The sequence below is a fragment of the Felis catus genome, chromosome B3 (assembly GCF_018350175.1).
Source record: "Felis catus isolate Fca126 chromosome B3, F.catus_Fca126_mat1.0, whole genome shotgun sequence".
Taxonomy (NCBI): domain Eukaryota; kingdom Metazoa; phylum Chordata; class Mammalia; order Carnivora; family Felidae; genus Felis; species Felis catus.
The window spans coordinates 116317296-116339296 of record NC_058373.1 but is presented as its reverse complement, the minus strand read 5'-3'; the positions used below and the strand labels follow the sequence as shown (position 1 = coordinate 116339296).

Sequence of the window (22001 nt, the reverse complement as noted above, 5' to 3'; positions counted from 1 at the left end):
GTTCTCCACTGACAGAGTGGAGCCTGCTTAGTTTTCTCTCTCTGCCTCTCCCCTACTTGTGCTTATGTGCATTTCTCTTTCTCTCTCAAAATAAATAAACTTAAAAAAAAAAGATTCTTCTCTAAATGTGAAATTTGGAAGAGTATCTAAAAATTGTTCTTTTAACAACTCTTTTCATTCCACAATTCCAAAGACTAAGGATCTAATTTTATGCTGATTTTTGATCTGAGATGTAAACACATAAAACCCAATAAAATAAGAGGTGAATGTCTTACCTCTGAATTCAAGTCCCCGCAGCTGGAAAGTGACTAGCCCGTTGCCTATCTCTATAAGGTGTACTAATGCATTGAGGTAGTCAGAGGCAAGAATGAAACAGTCCCCCGTACTGTAGTTTCCCCACCGTCCTAGGAGCAAATCACCACAGAGACTGTGTTGTAGGGATCTGGTTAAATGTTCATAAAAGATGGAATTCAGATTGTTGTCATCTGATCCTGTAAGAAGGGATTAAAAATGTTACACTTTACCCTACATCTCTGTCACGTCAACAAGATTGTTAAAAATATTAAAGCTAATTTCTAGTTAGGGAATTTTTTTTTGACAAGAAAAATAATATTAATACCCTAACAATTTCTATTTAAAAATGAGGGGCGCCTGGGTGGCGCAGTCGGTTAAGCGTCCGACTTCAGCCAGGTCACGATCTCGCGGTCCATGGGTTCGAGCCCCGCGTCGGGCTCTGGGCTGATGGCTCAGAGCCTGGAGCCTGTTTCCGATTCTGTGTCTCTCTCTCTCTCTCTGCCCCTCCCCCGTTCATGCTCTGTCTCTCTCTGTCCCAAAAATAAATAAAAAAACGTTGAAAAAAAATTTAAAAAAAAATAATAAAAAAAATAAAAATGAAACAGGGTAATGAGAAGAGGTTCAGAATTTAGAGTTACAGGGGTGCCTGGGTGGCTCAGTCAGCTGAGCCCCAAATTCTTGACATCACCTCAGGTGGGACTGAGCCCTGCATCGGGGCTCCTCGCTGAGCATGGAGCCTGCTTGGGACTCTCTCTCTCTCTCTGCCTCTCCCCTGCTCGTGCTCTGTCTCTTTCAAAATAAATAAATAAACTTTAAAAATAATATAAAATCTTTAAAACATTTTTTTAAAGTTAAAAAAAAAAGCATGCATATTAATTCAGGATTTGGCCTTTTTTAACATACACAATGGCATCATTTGCATCATGAGAATTCCAAGCCCCTTACACAAGGACGTATTCCAAGCACATAGAGCTGAGATGGCTGTTTTATCTACCAGTATGTGGTGACAACAGTCGTTATTATCAAGTAACTAGTCCTACGTAATCCAATTTTAGAGTTACAAAAACCATTTGATTATTAATTAGGTTTCTCAAGTAGACAGAGTATTTGAAGGAATCTGAGAGTCAAATGGATACAAACACTTCAGTCTACCTTTGAGTTAGATTTCTTTTATTAAATTAATACATTGGAATTCTGGTTAATTTCTTACAGTTGGATTAGTGAGATTCACCCTCTATGTGTCCAATTACTAGCAGGTGGGCTGACAAAAGGATGTTTCCCCAATGACAAAACTAAGGAGCCAGACTTTAGATAATGGTACCACCACCCAAATACCACGTACTGAAGCTCTGTCTCGAATGGTTCCCTCACATGACATCTTTATACACAATAAACTAAATGAAATTAAATGAATATTTACCTAAATATTCAGGGAAGCAGGGGAAACAAATATATTAATAAATATACCTATTGGTCAGATTGCATATTCTTTGATACACTTGACCAGTTTAACTATTCTACTTTTTAACCTCTGGAAGACAATATCTTTCAATGGCATTTTTAATTCCTCTGAGCATTCTTAAAGTGCACTTTATAAAAGATGGGTATATACATTGTAGATACTCGAATTCACATATACTTTGCTAAAGCAGAACAAAAAGCAAAGGATAGACAGTAAAACCTTGGACCATGAGTAACTTATTCTGCGAGTAGTCCACAAGACGAGCAAACATTTCTAATAAATTTTAACTTGATAAACGAGAGATGTCTTACGATATAAGCAGTACATGACGCCAAATGTCACATGATCACAACTGAGCCAATGGTTCTTGAAATTCACTCTGATATACAAGTGCTTTGGATCACAAGCATGTTTCTGGAATGAATTATGCTCACACACCAAGGTTTTACTGTATAGTCTTTGAAAAATGACAATTTGGAACTGACAGAGGATTCCCGATCAGTTAGGAAGCGAAATATATATAAATAACACATTTCTTAGACTTGCTTCTTTACTCACAAATGGAACTTTTACCTGGATTTCTATCAAGCTGGGAAGCCAATCTGGTATTCGAATGATCCACTCGTTTTGTGCTGAAGAGGGCAAAACAACATTTTTACTAAGCCTTAATTAAAAAGGAGAAAACCATATAATTGAAGTTAAGTATTATCACTTTATGTATATCTCTGAGAAAAATCTATGATTGGCATATTGCTAAAACTCCTCAGTAGTGTAGTTTAGGGGTAAGGTTTTTTACTCTCCCACCTTCATTATACATAAACACAGCAGTTATCTCCTATCATGTTAAGTTGAACAGTGGGTAGAAAGACATTAATGAGTTTAATGCAAAAAAAAAAAACTGATTAAAAATGTGTACCATATATAGTTCTTAGAGATATACAGTGCATGAAACATTTTTGCAAGGGGAAGGTACATCTATTAATGTCCAATGGTACAGTGTTCTTTAGAACAGTCGTTCCTAAAATGTGGTCCACAGAACTGGAAGCAGGGGCCTCAAGACCCTTTCAGGCAGTTTTCCAGATCAAAATGATTTTCATAACAATCTTGAGCTGTCACTGACTTTTTTCACCATGTCGACAAGTGCATTGATGGTGCAAAAGTAACGGTGGGTATGACTACCAGCACTTCAACTTGAATCAAAGCAGTGGTATCAAACTGTATTTTTTACTGCCACACATGCACAAGAAAAAACAATAAAACAAAAATTCACATTTCAATTGAAAATGTCTTTAATGAAGCAATAAAAAAATTAGTTTTATTAAATCACACCTCCTCAGTATAGGTCTTTTTCATATTGTGTGATGGTTGTCTCAAGGGATTGCATTTGTGCCACTGTTTGAATTGCAAGCTGCACTTGGTACTTTTTTTTTTTTCATGGAACATCACTTTTACTGTGATTATTCAGACTTGCATACTTGACAGACATTTCTCAAAAATGAAGGAAGTGAGTCTGTCCTGTTGCCAATAACATAATTCAAGTTTTTCAGCAAAAATCAGAATTTGGGAAAATGTATATTTACTATGAGTCTGAGAGCTTACCAACAAACACATTCCTTACACCTCCTTTCACCTTCTTATTAATGATCTTCTCCCCTTTGTATCCTAAGACCCTTACCTCTCTCCTTAGCTCATGTAAGTATCACGTTACATGTCTCTGGAATTTCCACATCTGTGTGGATTCCACATATGCACACTATTAAATTTGATTTCCTCCTGTTCATCTGTCTCATGTCAATTTGATTCTTAGTTGAGCTAGAAGGATCTTGAAGGGTAGAGGAAATTCTTCTTCCCCAACAACAGATATGGTTTTAAGACTCCATATTGCAACTAATCTTTAGGAAACTACCATGTGTTGACTTCTAGTGAAAGATCAAAGAGAAATATCCACAATTGTTTAAAAAGGCTATTAAAATACTTCTTTCTTTTCCAGCTCTGTGTCTGTGCGAGGCCAGATTTTCTCCATATAATTCAACCAAAACAACATATTGCAACAACAGATTGGTTGCAGAAGCAGTTATGAGAATCCAGCTGTCTTTTACTGAGCCAGACATTAAAGAGATTTATAAAACTACAAAAACAGTGACACTCTTCTCACTGATTTTTTTGCTGGTATAGAAATTACAGTAATTTTCATTAAAAACTGTTATTTATATTAACACATAATGGGTTTATTGTTGCTATTTTTAAACTAATAAACATATGAATTTTTCTGAGTTTTGATTTCTAACACAGTAAGTATCTGTAGATAAATCCTGTGTCAACAAAAACTCCTGACATTTCAATAACTGTGAAGAGAGTAAAGGGGTTCTGAGACCAAAACTGCTGCCACAGACAATATTTTGGACCAAAATTAAATTGCCTGAGAACATTAGTAACACAGAAATTCATCAAAAAGAGACACACCAAGTGTGGTTTTAGATAAAAGACCAGAGCAAAAGCTTCCAATCCACAAGCTAGTCCACTGTTTAAAAGGTGAGACCACTATTTTCACCTATTAGGTGCACTGATGTGTGAAAGTGTAGAGAGAAAAGACGCAGTCATGGAGATGGCCCATAGAATTACAAATTAGTATAAGCTCTTTTTGAATCAATGTCAATACATGTTAAACGCCTTTAAAATGTTTAGGTTCCGTGACTCAGTAATTCCCCTTTTGGATAATCTTTCCGGAAGGAAGGAAGGAAGGAAGGAAGGAAGGAAGGAAGGAAGGAAGGAAGGAAGGAAGGAAGGAAGGAAGGAAGAAGGAAAGGAAAGGAAAGGAAAGGAAAGGAAAGGAAAGGAAAGGAAAAAAGGAAGAAAGGAAGAAAGGAAGAAAGGAAGAAAGGAAGAAAGGAAGAAAGGAAGTAAGTTTGGAGAGATTACACATAAGGATAGTTAGCAGGCATCAGATGAAACAGCTAGCCAAAGAAACTAAATCTAAATGGAGAAAATACTTTATGCACAGAGATGGTCATTAAAAAGTTCTGCTCATGAGAAACCCGATGTAATCTATAGAAAATTTAGCTCTACAAATAGATATTTCTCAGGAAACTATGAGATAACTAGTTATGACTGCTATAATGACATAACATTGTATAGCATAAAGTTTCAGAGCTGTATTAATATGGAACTCCAAGAAATAGCATTAAAAGAAAAAAGACAGAAAAAGGAATATATTCACCAAGAACTAGGTTTTTAAAAAATCTCAGGAAAAATGGCAGAGAAAATATAGAACAGTTACTCTGACTCTTCTAATTTTATGTGATTTTGAAACTTCAAGAGTATTTATAAAGTTTTAGCAAAATATTTCAACACAAAAATTATTAACCATGAAATATTTATGATAATGCTGTTGATAGTTTTTCCTAGTAAAAAATAGATAAAATTGGCTTTCAAATGCTTTATTGTACTCACTTATAGTCTCTCTCCCAGAATTTGACAGGTCGAACATACGAAGTGATGAATATTGCACTTCCTAGAAAGGGATTTAGTGGAGTAGAAAAAAAGGCCGATACAGCAGCCTGAACAAACAACATGGCTGAATCTATAAAAAGCTGGTTAAGGACTTTAACATTCATTTGAGTGAGCGCGCACACACACACAAATACATCTCACAAACACATTGCCATTACCGCAATGAAAACAATGTGAAGTTTGTCACAGGAATACAGAAGAGGGTGTCACTGGACAATATAAGGGGGTACAAGTAGGAAGACAAGCCAGGATAGTACAGCCTGGCATGATGCTTTGAAGGAAATCAAATAAACATCTGCTAATACGTATTTGGGACAAGTCCATATATTACCCTGGGATAAAGATGCTGGCTTTAATTTTCCACAAGATAAAACTAAAATTTACACAAACAGAAAATCTGTATTTCTATCCACGTAGTCACTAACCTTTACTTTTATTTAGAAAGTACTGTTAAGAAATGATGAGATTAGAAAATTTTAGACATAGTTAAATTACAATCATGATTATGAAAAATGTTTGTAATCTTCATTTAAAAATATTTCTAGGGGTGCCTGGGTGGCTCAGTCAGTTAAGCGTCTGCTGTTAGTTTTGGTTCAGGTAATGATCTCACGGTTTGTGGGTTCAAGTCCCGCATGAGGCTTTGTACTGACAGTGCGGAGCCTGCTTGGGATATATTCTCTCTCTCTCTCTCTCTCTCTCTCTCTCTAAGTATTTAAAAAATATTTCTAAACATCTTGTATTTATTAAAAGTACTCATATCTGTAAACATAAAATTTTAAATCAGCATTAATTATAAAACTTTAATACTGTCCTCATGTTTAGATGATCTGTGGGTGCACCCAAAGCACTGAGAATATTTGATAATTTATCACCTAGTAATTTAAATGTCTATAAGCCAACATTCACAATAAGGATATGACTGCCCTTTCTTATACAACTTTTATTGGAAGGATACGGGGTACTGCAAAGGGCTGAGCAAAAGCATGGAAAGCAGAACCCCATGTAATTTGCCATGGGGCAATGTAAGTGTACACAAACTGCAGTTTATAAAGGAGTTCCCAAAGCTGTAGGAGGAAAAGAAAAACAATCAGTAAAAAACTTATCAGATATCTGAATTAGAAAATGAAAGACCTTTAAAATATATTTTTTTCCTATAAGAAAATGGCACTGAAAATATTTGCCATTTGCATAAAAGGAAAAGAGAAATCAACTGCCAAAACACTGAATATATACTTAAGTAAAGACAGCTAGCTGATTTATGGATTTGTGTTTCATCTGTTAAAAAAAATTCTATGCCCTCTATTGGCTATATTACTACTACTACAAGCAAAATTAAAAAAAGGTAGGACATTTAGATGTTCGCAAAGCTTAAGTAATTCATACATATTTTTATCCCTAAGACACATTCTCCTCAAATTGTAGTGCTTTGGAAACAGAGTATGTTTTAAATGCAATGTCAGAAGAAATTTGAAACCAGCCAGGCAGGAAATAAAGTTGTAATACAGTTGTCACTGCCTATTCGCCTAAGGATTTAGTAGTGCATATCAGGCATCTGATCATAACCTCAATTGGTATGGTCAATGGAAACACAACACACGTCTTAATTTTATGTAAATTAGTATTTGTTTTGTTGTTGAACACGTCTTCAACACTGAAACAGAATTACTGTGTTTGTCCAAAATTGCCTCTGCATGGCAGGCAATGCAAGGTCCAATTCACAAAACAGACAAAGAATCTTAAAAACAAGAGGTTCAGACTAACTTGGTGCCATGATTCAGGCATCAAGCACCTCAATTAACTGAACGATTTCAGTTAATTTGCAAATGAACCTGTTTAACTCCCAATTAAAAACAAAGAAACCTCAACTTCAACCAATTAGAAAAAGCAGATGAACTCCTGCATTCTTCTCCGTGACTCAAATTTATGCCGGTAATCCTTGATATTAACGTGATCAGGATGTCAGGAAGTAAAAGCAGTGTGTGTATTATCAAGATGCCATTATTCATGGTCTAAAAGCAGTGATTCAGAAAACTTCAGATTCTAAATATGAAACAGACTGAACTCAAATTTTGACTGTAACACTGAGGAAAAAATGATATGCAATTACATGGATAAGTGGGTAGTGGATAAAAATTTCTGTATACATTCACAGTAATTTTTTTCTTGTAAGATTATTAAATTGATGGTGCATCTTACAATGATATCTTAAAAACTATATCTAGAAATCTCTTAAAAATTACTTGCTTACTATCATTGTTAAATTCTATCAACTAACCTTACTAATGCAAACCCCTTAAGGGCAGAGCGTTCTCTATTTTGTTCACTGATGTAGCCTCAGCATCTAGAACAGCTGTGGAACACTGCGTGCTCTCAAGAGCAATTTGCTTAACAAATGAAAGTATTAAGAAAATCCAAACTAATTCAAGTTAAGACTATTTCATAGACTGTTTCTATTTTATTGCAACTTTCACTTTTTCCCCCAACAGTATACTAAGATGCCCTACAATTTCCAGTCTAAATATTTAAATTTGTGAGAAACCACATGCTTCTTTATACAAACAATTCTTTGATTAACTTTCTGGCTTCCTCCTTTGGTTAACCATGCTCACTAGAAGAGGAAATAAATGATAAAAATGCATACAAATTAGTGACCGAGCAAACATAATACTGCAATATTCTAGAAGCTACTTAGTACAACATTTAGCACAATATTTTGAAATGGACTATCACTAAAACCTGTTCAGATTAACGTTTTCCACTTGTACTGTTCCCATCCTAGGTTAGACCTCTATCACATCTCAATTACTGTCACAGTCTCTTAAACTGTTCTCCATACCTTTGGGTTCTCTCTTCCCCAAGTCATCCCAATGTAGCTGACCAGGCTAACTTGCCTAAAATTGGGCTTTCATTGTGTTTTGTAGCTGCTCATATGCTTCAGCTCTCTGTTACCTATCAAATGGGATAATATATGTCAAAGTCCTTTGTATGTGGTCAGCGTTAACATGAAATCTAAACTCTAATTTATAAATAATCTGATTGCACAACTTATTTCATTGAGAAAGGTAGTATGGTTCAGCAAAAAGATTCTTGGAATGGGAGGCAGAAGACCCAGATTTTGTCATCTCATTTGTAAAAGGACTAAAAGTACCTCTCTTATGGGTGGATAATAAATCTCAGAAGCATTTTGTAATTTTCAGAGTATTCTGCAAATGTCACCATGAAACTAATTTCTGATTCCTCCCACACGGCCTCACTGCCTTCAGTATTTACCATCTTCATTCAGCTATCAGGTTATTTCCTCCCTCCATCTATCTAGCAGCCCACAGCCCAGTGCAATTATTACCACATCTATTTCTAGGATTATTCAAAACCACATCCACTTTTGGAAGATCCAATGATTTAAAAATACACAGCTAGTGGTGTTTCTCTAAATTTTCTATGTAACTTAATCTTATCTTCCTAGCTATATAGCAAGAAACACGTCCTTTATGGATCGTAGTGAGTAAGATTGGTTAGGGATTCTACTATGCTTCTAAATGACTGGTTGATTGAAGAAAGATATTACTTAAAAGACAGTGAAGCAAATGGAATGCAAGCAGAATCCTCACTAAATGCTATATTACTTAGGGAGCTACTTTTTACCGATAGGGATATTCCTTTCAGTGACAAATTACCTTGTTGAAGAGTATAGACATGAAGAAGAGATCCAACAACATGGTCTCTGAAAACGCTTCATAGTCGATTTTGAAAAAGAGCACAGTGAAGAGGACTGTGACATACTGATATGTAGGGCTGCTGAAAGAGGATCGTAGCAACTTCAGACCAGCAATGGTGATCATTAAAGCACCTAATCTATAAGTTAAAGAAAGCACAACTCATCAATCAATGGCTGAAAACTTCAGAAAATCTACTAACTTCAGAAAAATCACTATTTCATTTACTATGCTTACGATACATTTACATCCAAAGTAAACTTCTAAAAATGATTTATACACCAAGCAAATCACATCCTAAAATAAACTCTTATATTCCCTTTTAACAATATGTATTATGATTCTTATTTCTTTATATAAATAAGCACACTTAAAAAAATAAATAACAGCATAGCATTTCTAATATATGGTTCTCCAGTTTCTTAATATTTGTATTGCTTTAATAGTAATAGCATTTAGCACATAAAAAACATGTATTAACGCTTACCCAACAACACGTACCTAGTCTAGTGTGTAGGCCTATACGATGACCGTATAGGCAAGTGACCACCTACATAGTCTGGTTTATACAGTACACAAAAACAGACATCTCTCAAATTGACCATCTAATAACAGAAATGAACCTTATTCAATAAATGTTCTTTCATAAAATATTAGTTGACAATAAGATGTCTAGAGTAGTGATATACAAGAGCAGGAACAGATGTTCAGGAATTTCACCTCACTTTTTTATCTTACAGTGCACTGCACTGAGACACTCGATTATTTGTTACTTGATCAATGTCTGAAGACACTGCCTATGACAGCCGCTAGTGGTTAAACATAGATGAGAGGAGTACTGTACTTACTCTGTATCCAGTTTTTTTGGACTAGCAATGGTCTCTGCACTGCTACTAAGTTCATTAAGAACAATCAATGGGTAGATGATATTCTTCTCCACAAAAAGAAGCCACACATGAAGTTTCTCAAACCACATCATAGTGGCTGCATCTAACAAGGCAATGTAAGAAGATCACATCATCTAGTGTACAAAATACAGGCATACCTCATTTTAATAAACTTTACTTTACAGCACTTGGTAGATACTGGGGTTCTTCTTGGTTTTTTTCTTTGTTTACAAATTGAAGGTCTGTGGCAACTCTGCACTGAGCACGTCTATCAGCACCCTTTTCCAACAGCATCTGTCACATTTTGGTAATTCTTGCAATATTTAATACTTTTTCATTATAATTGTATTTGTTACAGTGATCTATGATCAGTGACCTTTGATGCTATTGTTGTATTTGGGGATAACAAAAACTGGACCAATGTAAGATGGCAAACGTGACCAATAAATGTGCGTGCTCTGACTGCTCCACTGATCCACTGTTCCCCCACCTCTCTCCCTCCTTTCGGGCCTCTCTATTCCTTACGATTAAAATTAGGCCGATAACTCTACAATGCTCTTTAAATGTTCAAGTCAAAGGAAGAATCACACATCTCTCATTTTAAACCACAGGCTAGAAATTATTAAGTTTCATGAGGAAGGCATGTTGAAAGCCAAGACAGGCCAAAAGCTAGGCCTCTTGTGCCAAGCATTAGCCAAGTTGTGACTGCAAAGGAAAAGTTCTTGGAGCAAATTAAAAGTGCTGCTCCAGTGAACGTATGAATGATAAGAAAGTACAGCCTTATTGCTGACATGGAGAAAGTCTGCGTGGTCTGCAAAGAAGATCAAACTAGCCACAGCATTCCCTTAAGCCAAAACTTAATCCAGAGCAAGGTCCTAACGCTCTGCAATTCTGGGAAGGCTGAGAGGTGACGAAGCTGCAGAAGAAAAGTCTGAAGCCAGCAGAGGTCGGTTCAGGAAGTTTAAGGAAAGAAGCCATCTCCACAACATGAAAGTGCAAGGTGAGACAGCAAGTGCATATGTAGAAGCTGCAGCAAGTTCTCCAGAAGATCCAGCTAAGATAATTCATGAAGGTGGCTCCAGTAACCAACAGATTTTCAATGTGGATGAAATAGCCATTTATTGGAAGAAGATGCCATCTAGGACTTTCATAGCTAGAGAGAAGTCAATGCCTGGCTACAAAGCCTCAAAACTCTCTTGTTAGGGGCTAACACAGCTGATGACTCTAAGTTGATGCCAATGCTCACTGACCATTGTGAAAATCCTAGGGCCCCTCAGGATGATGCTAAATCTACTCTACCTGTGCTCTCCAAGTGAAACAACAAAGCCTGGATGACACATTTATTCATGACATAGTCTACTGAATATTTTAAGTCCAATGTTGAGGCCTACTGCTCAGAAAAAGAGATTCCTTTCGAAAATACTACTGCTCGTTGGGGTACACCTGGGCAGCTCAGTCAGTTAAGTGTCCAACTTAGGCTCAGGTTATGATCTCACAGTTTGTGAGTTCGAGCCCCATGTCAGGCTCTGTGCTGATAGCTTGGAGCCTGGAGCCTGCTTCGGATTCTGTCTCCCTCTCTCTCTCTGCCCCTTCCCAGCTTGCTGTGTCTCTCTCAAAAAAAATAAATTAAAAAGATTAAAAAAAAATACTACTGCTCATTGACAGTGCCTACAAACAACATCTATTCTGTAGCCCGTGAGGATTCAAGGAATAATTTTGACTTTCAAGTCTTATTTAAGAAATACATTTTATAAGGCTATAGCTGCCATAGACATTGATTGCTCTGATGGATTTGGGCAAAGCAAACCGAAAAACCTTCAGAAAGAATTCACTATTCTAGATGCCATTAAGGACATTTGCAATTCGTGGAAAGAGGTCAAAATATCAATATTAACAGAAGTTTGGAAGTTGATTCCAACACTCATGGATGACCCTGAGGATTCAAGACTGCAGTGGAGAAAGTCACTGAAGATGTGGTAGAAATAGCAAGAGACAGGGGTGCCTGGGTGGCGCAGTCGGTTAAGCGTCCGACTTTAGCCAGGTCACGATCTCGCGGTCCGTGAGTTCGAGCCCCGCATCGGGCTCTGGGCTGATGGCTCGGAGCCTGGAGCCTGCTTCGGATTCTGTGTCTCCCTCTCTCTCTGCCCCTCCCCCGTTCATGCTCTGTCTCTCTCCCACAAATAAATAAAAACGTTGAAAAAAAAATTAAAAAAAAAAAAAAAAAAAAAAGAAATAGCAAGAGACCTAGAATTAGCAGTGGAGCCTGAAAATGGGACTGAACTGCTGCAGTCTCAGGATAAAACTTGAATGGATGAGGAGCTGCTTCCCACGGATGAACAAAGAAAGTGGTTTCATGAGATGGAATCTACTCCTGGTAAAGATGCTGTGAAGACTGTTGAAACGACAACAAAGGGTTTAGAATATTACGTAAACATAGTTGATAAAGCAGTGTAGGATTTTGGAGAACGACTCCAATTTTGAAGGAAGTTACTTACACTGTAGGTAAAATGATATCAAATAGCATGCTACAGAGAAATCACTCGTAAAAGAGTCAACTGATGTAGCAGACATCATTGTTGTCTTATTCTAAGAAATTGCCACAGCCACCCCAACCTTTGGCAACCACCAGCCTGATCAGTCAGCAGCCATCAACACTGAGGTGAGGGCCTCCACTAGCAAAAGGATTACAACTCGCTGGAAGCTCAGATGACGGTCACCATTTTTTGGCAAGAGAATTTTTTTAAAAAGGTATGTGCACTGTCTTTTTAGACGTAATGATCTTGGCACACTTATTAGACTACAGGGTAAACATAGCTTTTATATGCATTGGGACACCAAAAAATTGACTTGTCTTGCTTTATTGTGATATTCACTTTATTGCAGTGGTCCACAACCAAACCAGCAATATCTTCCAGGTATGCCGATAGTTTGGCAAAGTGATGTGAAAGGAAAATCTTACAGCACAAACTTGTCTCTGCTATAAATAAATAATGTAAGAAACCCAGTATTTCAATCAGTTGTCAACTTCTATGAATTCTGATACACGTTCAGTTTTGCAACTTAGATGTGACTTAAATTTAGATGAGGAGCGCTAGGTGGCTCTGATCTCAGCTCAGGTCATGATCTCTTTGTGAGTTTGAGCCCTGCATCGGGCTCTGCGCTGTCATCAGATAGCCTGCTTGGAATGATATGAATTCCCTTTCTCTTAGCCCCTCCCCCGCTCATTCTCCCTCTCTAAATAAACTTAAAAAATTTTTAGATGAATTTCCTTTTAAATTTTAATTCTTGGGGTGCCTGGGTGGCTCAGTCGGTTAAGCGTCCGACTTCGGCTCAGGTCATGATCTCACAGTTCGTGGGTTCGAGCCCCGCGTCGGGCTCTGTGCTGACAGCTCAGAGCCTGGAGCCTGCTTCACATTGTGTCTCCCTCTCTCTCTGCCCCTTCCCTGCTCATGCTGTGTCTCTCTGTCTCAAAAATAAATAAACATTAAAAAAAAATTTTTTTTAATTCTTGAAACCTCAGTTTTTAACCATAACTTTTTCTCATTTATGCCTATAACTTCTGGAGAAAAGCTAGTAAGATTATGAGACTGCCCTTTTTCCCAAAAAGAAATAAATGACCTATTAAAATTATCTGTTTTTAAAATCTTAAGGTACATGTATGTGTACGGGCATATGTATGTGTGTGTATCTTATGTACATCTCGGAACATACATGAAGGTATGATATGTTTTAGATTCACACACTTCATAGAAGTCATTGCACTGTCAGTAATGTTTTTTATAATACTTTCACCTTATTTCATTGGGGAAAGTATCTAGGATAAACTGAAAGATTTAAAGTAAGGTTCTCTAGCAATCTGAAAACATAGCTGGCTTCAGGAAATGCTCTAATGAATAATCTTTTTCTTTCCATTGCTAAAGTCAATAGAAGGGAAAAGAAATAAACTTTGCTAATACCTAGTGCTTTCAATAAGTCAAACATGTTATACTGATTCAAAATTTATAAAACTTTAGACTAAATATTTTGTTAGGGTCAAAAAAGAAATAATTATGATCAATGACTTACTGTAAGGAAAACTGCTCTTCAAAACAAATTGGATACACTTGCTATTTTTTATATATGAAAGCAATACTAACAGTTCACTATCAAAATAATACATCATTCTACTAAGTTCTTTTCCTGACTGTATGAAAGAACCAGTACAGATTGTCATACAGCTTTATGTCATTTTCTCTTAATTTTTAAAATTTTTGTTTATTTATTTTGAAAGAGAGAGAAGAGGAGGGACAAGGAAGGAGGAAGGGAAAGGAAGGGAGAGAGAGAGAGAGACAGACACACACGGAGGGAGAGAGAGAGACAGAATCCCAAGCAGGCCCTGCACTGTCAGCACAGAGCCTGACGCGGGGTTTAAGCCCATCAATCATGAGATTATAACCTGAACCAAAATTAAGAGTCAGACACTCAACTGACTGAGCCACCCAGGTGCCCCATGTCATTTTCCCTTATTAAAAGAACACATAAGAAGTATGCACAATGCCATTACTGCAACCTACAGGTTAATGTTTCATTATCTCTTCAGGATCAAACTGGTGACCAAGGTTTCAGTCCCATGATGCTCTAAACAATTTTACTAAAAGGCCCGAGAAATTTGCTTTGAAAATGCGAAGTCAAGTTTGTAATAGAAAACTTCCAAAGGCTTCAGAGTTCTCTAAACAAGTTAATTTATCTTCAAACAATTGAGGAATTTACTCTTTATAGTAATTCATTAACTGAAAAAAAGGTTTGAGGAAAAACCACTGGTTTGTTTAATCATTGATATATAATGAATGATGACATAGTTATGAACTTTTATTATTTCCCTAAAACGAGCAAGTATGGGATATTGCAAGTCATGGGGCCAATGAAGAAAGACCAAATACTTACAATAGGAAAGACAAGTCAGGATTTAAAGTGGACTGGCATTCTACCTCTTTCTGAGTCATTTTATGCTTTACCCCAAAATCTGAACAAGTAAGAACAATTACAAATGTTTTAAATTTCTTTTCATCTCATCAACTCTTTCCTACCTTTCTCTGGTAGGACATAGTGTCTCTGGTGGAAAGAGGAACAAAATTCTCTCTGTTCCCCCTATGCTTTGAGCTAAAAATATTTCAAACAGAAATCTTAAGGAGGACTGGGTTGCCTGTACATAGAAAAGATTTAAGGAAAGGATAAGGACGGGAAAGAGAAGCCACAAACATGCACAGAAGGATTTGTCAATGAGAGGTCTATGAAGAACAATACAGAGAGGAAGTAAATTTTATTCTGTGGAAGCCGGGATTGTAGCATTGACATTTATACTTCAACTGAAATTAAAGCATCCTGAAAAAGGTTTGACTCATCACAGCTTCAAATCTAAGTATAACAAACACAAGCCACAGTGTTACTTAATGATACTTATTTAATGGTCTCCGTTAAAGTGTAAAAAAAAAAAAAAATCCACAGTATTAAACAGAAGAGTATTAGTGAAATACTTACTCCGAACTTCGTATTGATTATACTCCACTGTCTTCAGCAGAGGGTGAGAAAAACAGTGCCATGGTAGCTGTTTTCTAACTTGAGGCAGCACATAATGGGTTACAAAACCTACAAAGCCGACCAATGCATATAACACATACTTGAGAGCAGGCTAAAAGAAGAATAAAATTGAGAAAATTAAAAGTGATTTTGAGAACCATAGAACTCCTAATGTGTCAGTCCAATTTCTACTTATTAACAGAAAATAGCAAAGTCAATTTGAGAAGGTAAGAACTAAAATCTGTCAACATTTTACACTGTTTTATTATGTAGTTTTTCTGAAACTTGTACCAGCGTTGCCCCACACGATCAACCGATACAGAGAAAAGTGGTGGTATGTCACATCCGGCATCAATTACTAAATGATGTCTTGGGCTTTCTCTCTCTAGGATCACTGGCTCTGGGGAAAACCAGCTGCCCTTCTGTGTGGATACTCAAGCAGCTAATGGTAAGGGCACATGGAAAGGACCTTAGCTCTCTGGCCAATGGTCAGTAAAGAACTAAGTCCTACTAACAGCCTCAGTTGATGGCAGCCCCAAATAACTGCAGCATCATAACATATCCTGAACTAGGACCATCTAGCTGAGCTACAATTATAATCAGATTCACGACTCAAAGAAACCATGAGAAAACAAATATTTGTTATTAAAACCAAACAAAACATCATATATTTCAGCATTATGGACAAATACTATAATCAAAAAATTAGCCTAAACAAAATTATTTTCCCCCAATCAAAAGATCAAAATGATTCCTTACCTGCAACACTGTGAACACCGTGCTTACATGAATAGCAAAATACAGCACACCAATTACAATGCATACTACTAGGTCAGATTGTAAACGCTCACTCTGTGGAAGAAAACAGAATTAGCCAACAATTACATAAAATTTTAAAAATATGTATTTTTTATTCCCAACTGGCAAAATATAAGAAATAATTTTTCATTGACCCTATTCTTCTAGATAGCTCTTATACATAACAATTGGCTATAAGTCTTTTCTTCTTCAATTTCCTGATATCTCGGTTTAATACTGCAATACCAAGGAAATTAAGCTAGTTCCACACATGGAAGGAAAACTTCCAAACCTTTTCTATGAAGCCAGCATTACCTTGATTCCAAAACCAGACAGAGACCACACTAAAAAGGAGAATTATAGACCAATTTCCCTGATGAACATGGATGCAAAAATCCTCAACAAGATATTAGCCAACCGGATCCAACAATACATTAAAAAAATTACTCACCACGACCAAGTGGTTTATACCTGGGGTGCAGGGCAGGTTCAATATCCACAAAATAATCAATGTGATACATCACATCAATAAAAGAAAGGACAAGAACTATATGATCTTCTCCATAGATGAAGAGAAAGCATTGGACAAAATACAGCATCCTTTCTTATTAAAAACCCTCAAGAAAGTAGGGATAGAAGGATCACACCTCAAGATCATAAAAGTCATATACGAAAGACCCAATGCTAATATCATCCTCAATGGGGGAAAACTGAGAGCTTTCCCCCTAAGGTCAGGAGCAAGACAGGGATGTCCACTCTTGCCACTGTTATTCAATATAGTATTGGAAGTCTTAGCCACTGCAATCAAACAACACAAAGAAATAAAAGGCACCCAAATCGGCCAGGAGGAGGTCAAACTTTCACTCTTTGCACATGACATGATACTCTATATGGAAAACCCAAAAGATTCCACCAAAAAAACCTGCTAGAACTGATTCATGAATTCAGCAAAGTTGCAGGGTATAAAATCAATACACAGAAATTGGCTGCATTCCTATACACCAACAATGAAGAGGAAGTGAAATCAAGGAATCAATCCCATTTACAATTGCACCAAAACCCATAAAATACCTAGGAATAAATCTAACCAAAGAGGTAAAAAACCTATACACTGCAAACTATAGAAAGCTTATGAAAGAAATTGAAGACATATAAAAAAAAGGGAAAAATATTCCATGCACCAGTATAAGAAGAACAGTGTTAAAATGTCAATACTACTCAAAGCAATCTACATATTCAATACAACACCTATCAAAATAACAACAGCATTCTTCACAGAGCTAGGACAAATAATCCTAAAATTTGTATGGAACCAGAAAAGACCCTGAATAGCTAAAGCAATCTTGAAAAAGAAAACCAAAGCAGGAGGCATCACAATCCTGGACTTCAAGCTGTACTACAAAAGCTGTAATCATCAAAACAGTATGGTACTGGCACAAAAACAGACACACTCAGATCAATGGAACAGAACAGAGAACCCAGAAATGGACCCACAAGTGTATGGCCAACTAGTCTTTGACAAAGCAGGAAAGAATATCCAATGGAATAAAGACAGTCTCTTCAGCAAGTGGTGCTGGGAAAACGGGACAGTGACATGCAGAAAAATGAACCTGGACCATTTTCTTACACATACACAAAAATAAACTCAAAATGGATGAAAGACCTAAACGTAAGACAGGAAGCCATCAAAATCCTCGAGGAGAAAGCAGGCAAAAACCTCTTTGATCTTGGCCGCAGCAACTTCTTACTCAACATGTCTTCAGAGGCAAGGGAAACAAAAGCAAAAATGAACTATTGGGACCTCATCAAAAAAAAAAAAAAAAAAGCTTCTGCACAGCGAAGGAAACAATCAGCAAAACTAAAAGGCAACCAACAGAATGGGAGAAGATATTTGCAAACAACGTATCAGATAAAGGGTTAGGATCCAAAATCTATAAAGAACTTATCAAACTCAACACCCAAAAAACAAATAATCCAGTGAAGAAATGGGCAAAAGACATGAATAGACACTTCTCCAAGGAAGACATCCAGATGGCTAACCGACACATGAAAAAATGCTTAACATCACTCATCATCAGGGAAATACAAATCAAAACCACAATGAGATACCACCTCACACCTGTCAGAGATTCAGAAATATCCTACTATATTTAACATGAAATGTCCTTTGACAACATGGAAACTAAAGCCAGAAAAAACTGAATTCTATTGTGAGGCAGTTTTGTACTTCTAAAGTTTTCTGAAGAATGTGTTAACAGCTCAAGTTCAGTAAAGGTAAGTAGTATAACTCATGACTGATATAAATACAGTTTTTCACAAATGGAAATAATCTAAAATAACTTAGAAAAAGAAAGTTTTATGCAATCTCCATAAAGCCGATAATTACTAATACATAAATTCACTAAATTAGAAAATTTTTAAATTACCATATTTTCTTAAGTATATTTAATTAGTAGATAATTGCTCTCCCCTTCAATCTGAAAAATAAACACACACACACACACACACACACACACACACACACACACACACACACTTTTCAGGTTGCTCTTGAGAAAGAAAATACACTAAATGACTAACAGATGATTTACAAGGACATAGTTTTTAACAACAAGAACAACACAAAGTCTGATTTATGTTAATACTCATCTTTCAAATCCCAGTTTAACCTGAATAGGATTAAGAATTCTATAAACAATGAAATTACTTCATTTCACCTAATCTGAAAATGAATGTTTAGCACACTGTTTTAATTGCATAGAAACAAACTTGGAGGAATGAGCATTTCATTAACAGGTTAAAATCTGACATAAAGGTAATCAACAACATACAACTATACAAACATTTTCTCCCAGTTACAAAAGGCCTTCATGAGACAACATGATGAACTGTCTAAACTTTACATATTTCAGGTGATTGTAAAAAGTTAAGACTTACAACAGAATTTCTAAGTTTTTCAGGCAGTGGATCTTTTACTTCAGACAGAGGATCTTCTGGATTTTTCTCTTCTGTTTTTGGAAAAATCTTAGATTGCACCAAAGAGCTTGAAATTTTAAAAAATGAAAAAATAATAAGAAATACATTCATAACCTGAAAACCAGTACTTAAAGGCAAATGAAACTTATGATAAAAAATGAAGTGTTTCAAGTACATTTAGTCATTAGCAAATGAAAATGCCTAAAAAATTCAAGATGTTATAAATAAGCATACAATGAGAATATTTTTATTAAAATATAGTTTTAATACTTTTTAGGAAAGAAAACGCTAACAAATATTCTCAGCCAAATTGGTTAGAATGTTCCAAAGTTAATATATTTGAAACTTAATATAGATTAAGTGAACGGTACTTTGACAAGGCAGTGGGAAAGTTAAACTTGAAAGAAATGTGAACTTATGTTTCTTTAATTCGATAACAATTGATTTTACTTACAAAAGTACAGAGGGATCACTGCTTTGTCGACTGAGATGATAGGATATTGCCACTAATAAACCACAAAAAATGGAGAAAAGTACTGGAATATGCTGGCCATCCCAAGAATCCTGTTGGGGGAAAAAAAAGTTTCACAGAAAAATCTGCTTCTCACTTATCATCTATCATACAGTCCTTTTATGTCAGTATTTTGGAGGAAGATAATTAAATTCAACAGAAACTTGTCAGCTATATTATTAATTGCATTTTATTCCACATAAATTTAGATTTATTATTTTTTAATGAGCTAGAATCTAGCTAACTAGATCACCTTCAGATAGGAATAATACATTTGCTTCTGATATGTCCTGCTGTCCAATTCTTTCATATTTTAAGTGGTATTAAGCTTATGGTAAGCTATGTTCTCCCTTTAGAAATACCAAGGAACTTGGTGCACCACATGTTTGATTATATATAATAATAAATCAGGGAAAAGGCAACAGATGGTACAACACAGTAGGTACAGAAGAATATTCACACTGGTGTGCTTTTGTCCTGATACCTTTGCTCATAATATGCCATTATATCTTCCAGAAAGTTGAGCAGGCATTCAGTGCTCTTGAATAATGAACTCCATATTCCCCATAATAAATAATGCAAAGGCTAGCTTCTAAAGCCAACCAAACGTGGATGTGGATATGTCATGTCATGTCTGCTCACTGCAATTATCTCTGGAGTCTACTGGCATGGGAATTGGCAGACAGTAGATAATACTGATAAAAGGAATAGTTAGAAGTTCTTAAGTATGGCCTATGACGTAAACAGCACTCTATTCCTTCTTCTTTCTCTGGGGATTCAAGAAGGGAGAATGGTAGAAGTGGAAATCCAAATTGTATTTTATTATACAACTTGCTTCCCCCCACCCCATTTAATAACAGTCTTGAAAATTATTACATATCATAACATAACATACAGACCTTTTTTTAATGGCCACATCAAAATGTCATTATCATCATATTGAACATTATGTGTCAAGCCCCATTCTTAGATCTATGCTAAGTATTTCTTAAACAATTCTCACTACCATCCTTGAAGATATGTTCTATTGCTCCCCAATTCATAGGTGAGAAACTTAGGCACTTCTAGAGGATACAAGTAATTTGTTAAGTGGTAGAGCCAGGAACTGAACCTCCAGATTCTGGATTTGCTGAGAAGGAAGTTAAACAATATAGAAGAGTTTGAGAATGCAAGAGAGATAAATACATAAGGAAAAAAAGAAAAAGAGAAAACAAAATGTATGTAGGAATAGCATTTGCACAGTGATAATAAGGGAAACATATGAGGTGTACAAGAGAGATAAGGAAGACCATAAGGTAGAGAGGTGGGGTGAGAAGTGAAAGATAAGTTAAGCCTACAATGGCCATAAAGCACAGGCCATGGGTAATACCTAAAATTTGACAAAATATAAGAAGTGTGAGTTAGTTAATTAAACATAGGGAGGTAAATACCAAAAGAATCAGCTCAAAGAACTGAAAGTGGTAACTCTGAGGCAGGGATAAACAGGTAGGAGATTTTTGTTCCTAGCGATAAGTCTTGTAGAAATACCTGACTCTTCGAAATACATACAAGAACTTTACTGAACATTAAATCTAGGGGTGCCTGGGTGGCTCAGTCGGTTGAGCGTCTGACCCAGGCACCCCCAAATTTAGCTTTTAATGAGCTAAAAAGTTCAAGGAAAAATGGAAGAGTAACACAAGGAAGCAGAAATCAGAAAATAATAACGTAAAAGTCCATATTAATGAATAGATAAAAAGGAAAACCATTTCTAACGGAATGCAGTGATGTCTCCCAATGTGTCTAACTGCCTAGAAGCAACTACTGTTGTCAATTTCTTGTATATTCTTCCATAATTACTCTATGTCTATACATACAAGTCATTGGTGTATGTGTGTGTGTGTGTGTGTTTTAATATTTTTTAATGTTTATTTCTGAGAAACAGAGCACAAGTGGGGGAGGGGCAGCAAGAGAGGGAGACACAGAATCCGAAGCAGGCTCCAGGCTCTAAGCTGTCAGGATAGAGCCCAACGCGGGGCTCAAACTTGTGAACTGTGAGATTATTACCTGAGCCGAAGTTGGACACCAACTGAATGAGCCAGCCAGGCGCCTGTGTGTGTTTGTGTGTGTTTTTAAAGCACAAAGGAAACATCCATTTTGGGGCATATACCTTCCTTCTGATTAAAAGAAATACATTACCTTCCTTTTTATTTATTTTTTTATTTTTTTTATTTTTTTAATTTTTTTTCAACGTTTTTATTTATTTTTGGGACAGAGAGAGAGCATGAACGGGGGAGGGGCAGAGAGAGAGGGAGACA

General features: G+C 36.3%; 1 protein-coding gene across 10 annotated transcripts in view; it reads right to left on the bottom strand.

Annotated features, from left to right (window-relative positions):
- The window catches only part of PCNX1 (pecanex 1), a 170524-nt gene that overhangs the window by 26933 nt on the left and 121590 nt on the right, over positions 1 to 22001 (bottom strand). For all 10 annotated transcript variants that reach the window (XM_045060136.1, XM_045060137.1, XM_023255797.2 and 7 more), the window contains 10 exons: positions 19651 to 19760; positions 19158 to 19263; positions 16182 to 16274; positions 15384 to 15534; positions 9828 to 9969; positions 8941 to 9118; positions 6222 to 6330; positions 5207 to 5336; positions 2330 to 2388; positions 276 to 491 (listed from right to left, as the gene is read on the bottom strand). In XM_045060136.1, the coding sequence (XP_044916071.1) occupies positions 276 to 491; positions 2330 to 2388; positions 5207 to 5336; positions 6222 to 6330; positions 8941 to 9118; positions 9828 to 9969; positions 15384 to 15534; positions 16182 to 16274; positions 19158 to 19263; positions 19651 to 19760 (1294 nt within the window). The remainder of the gene's footprint in view (positions 1 to 275; positions 492 to 2329; positions 2389 to 5206; positions 5337 to 6221; positions 6331 to 8940; positions 9119 to 9827; positions 9970 to 15383; positions 15535 to 16181; positions 16275 to 19157; positions 19264 to 19650; positions 19761 to 22001) is intronic.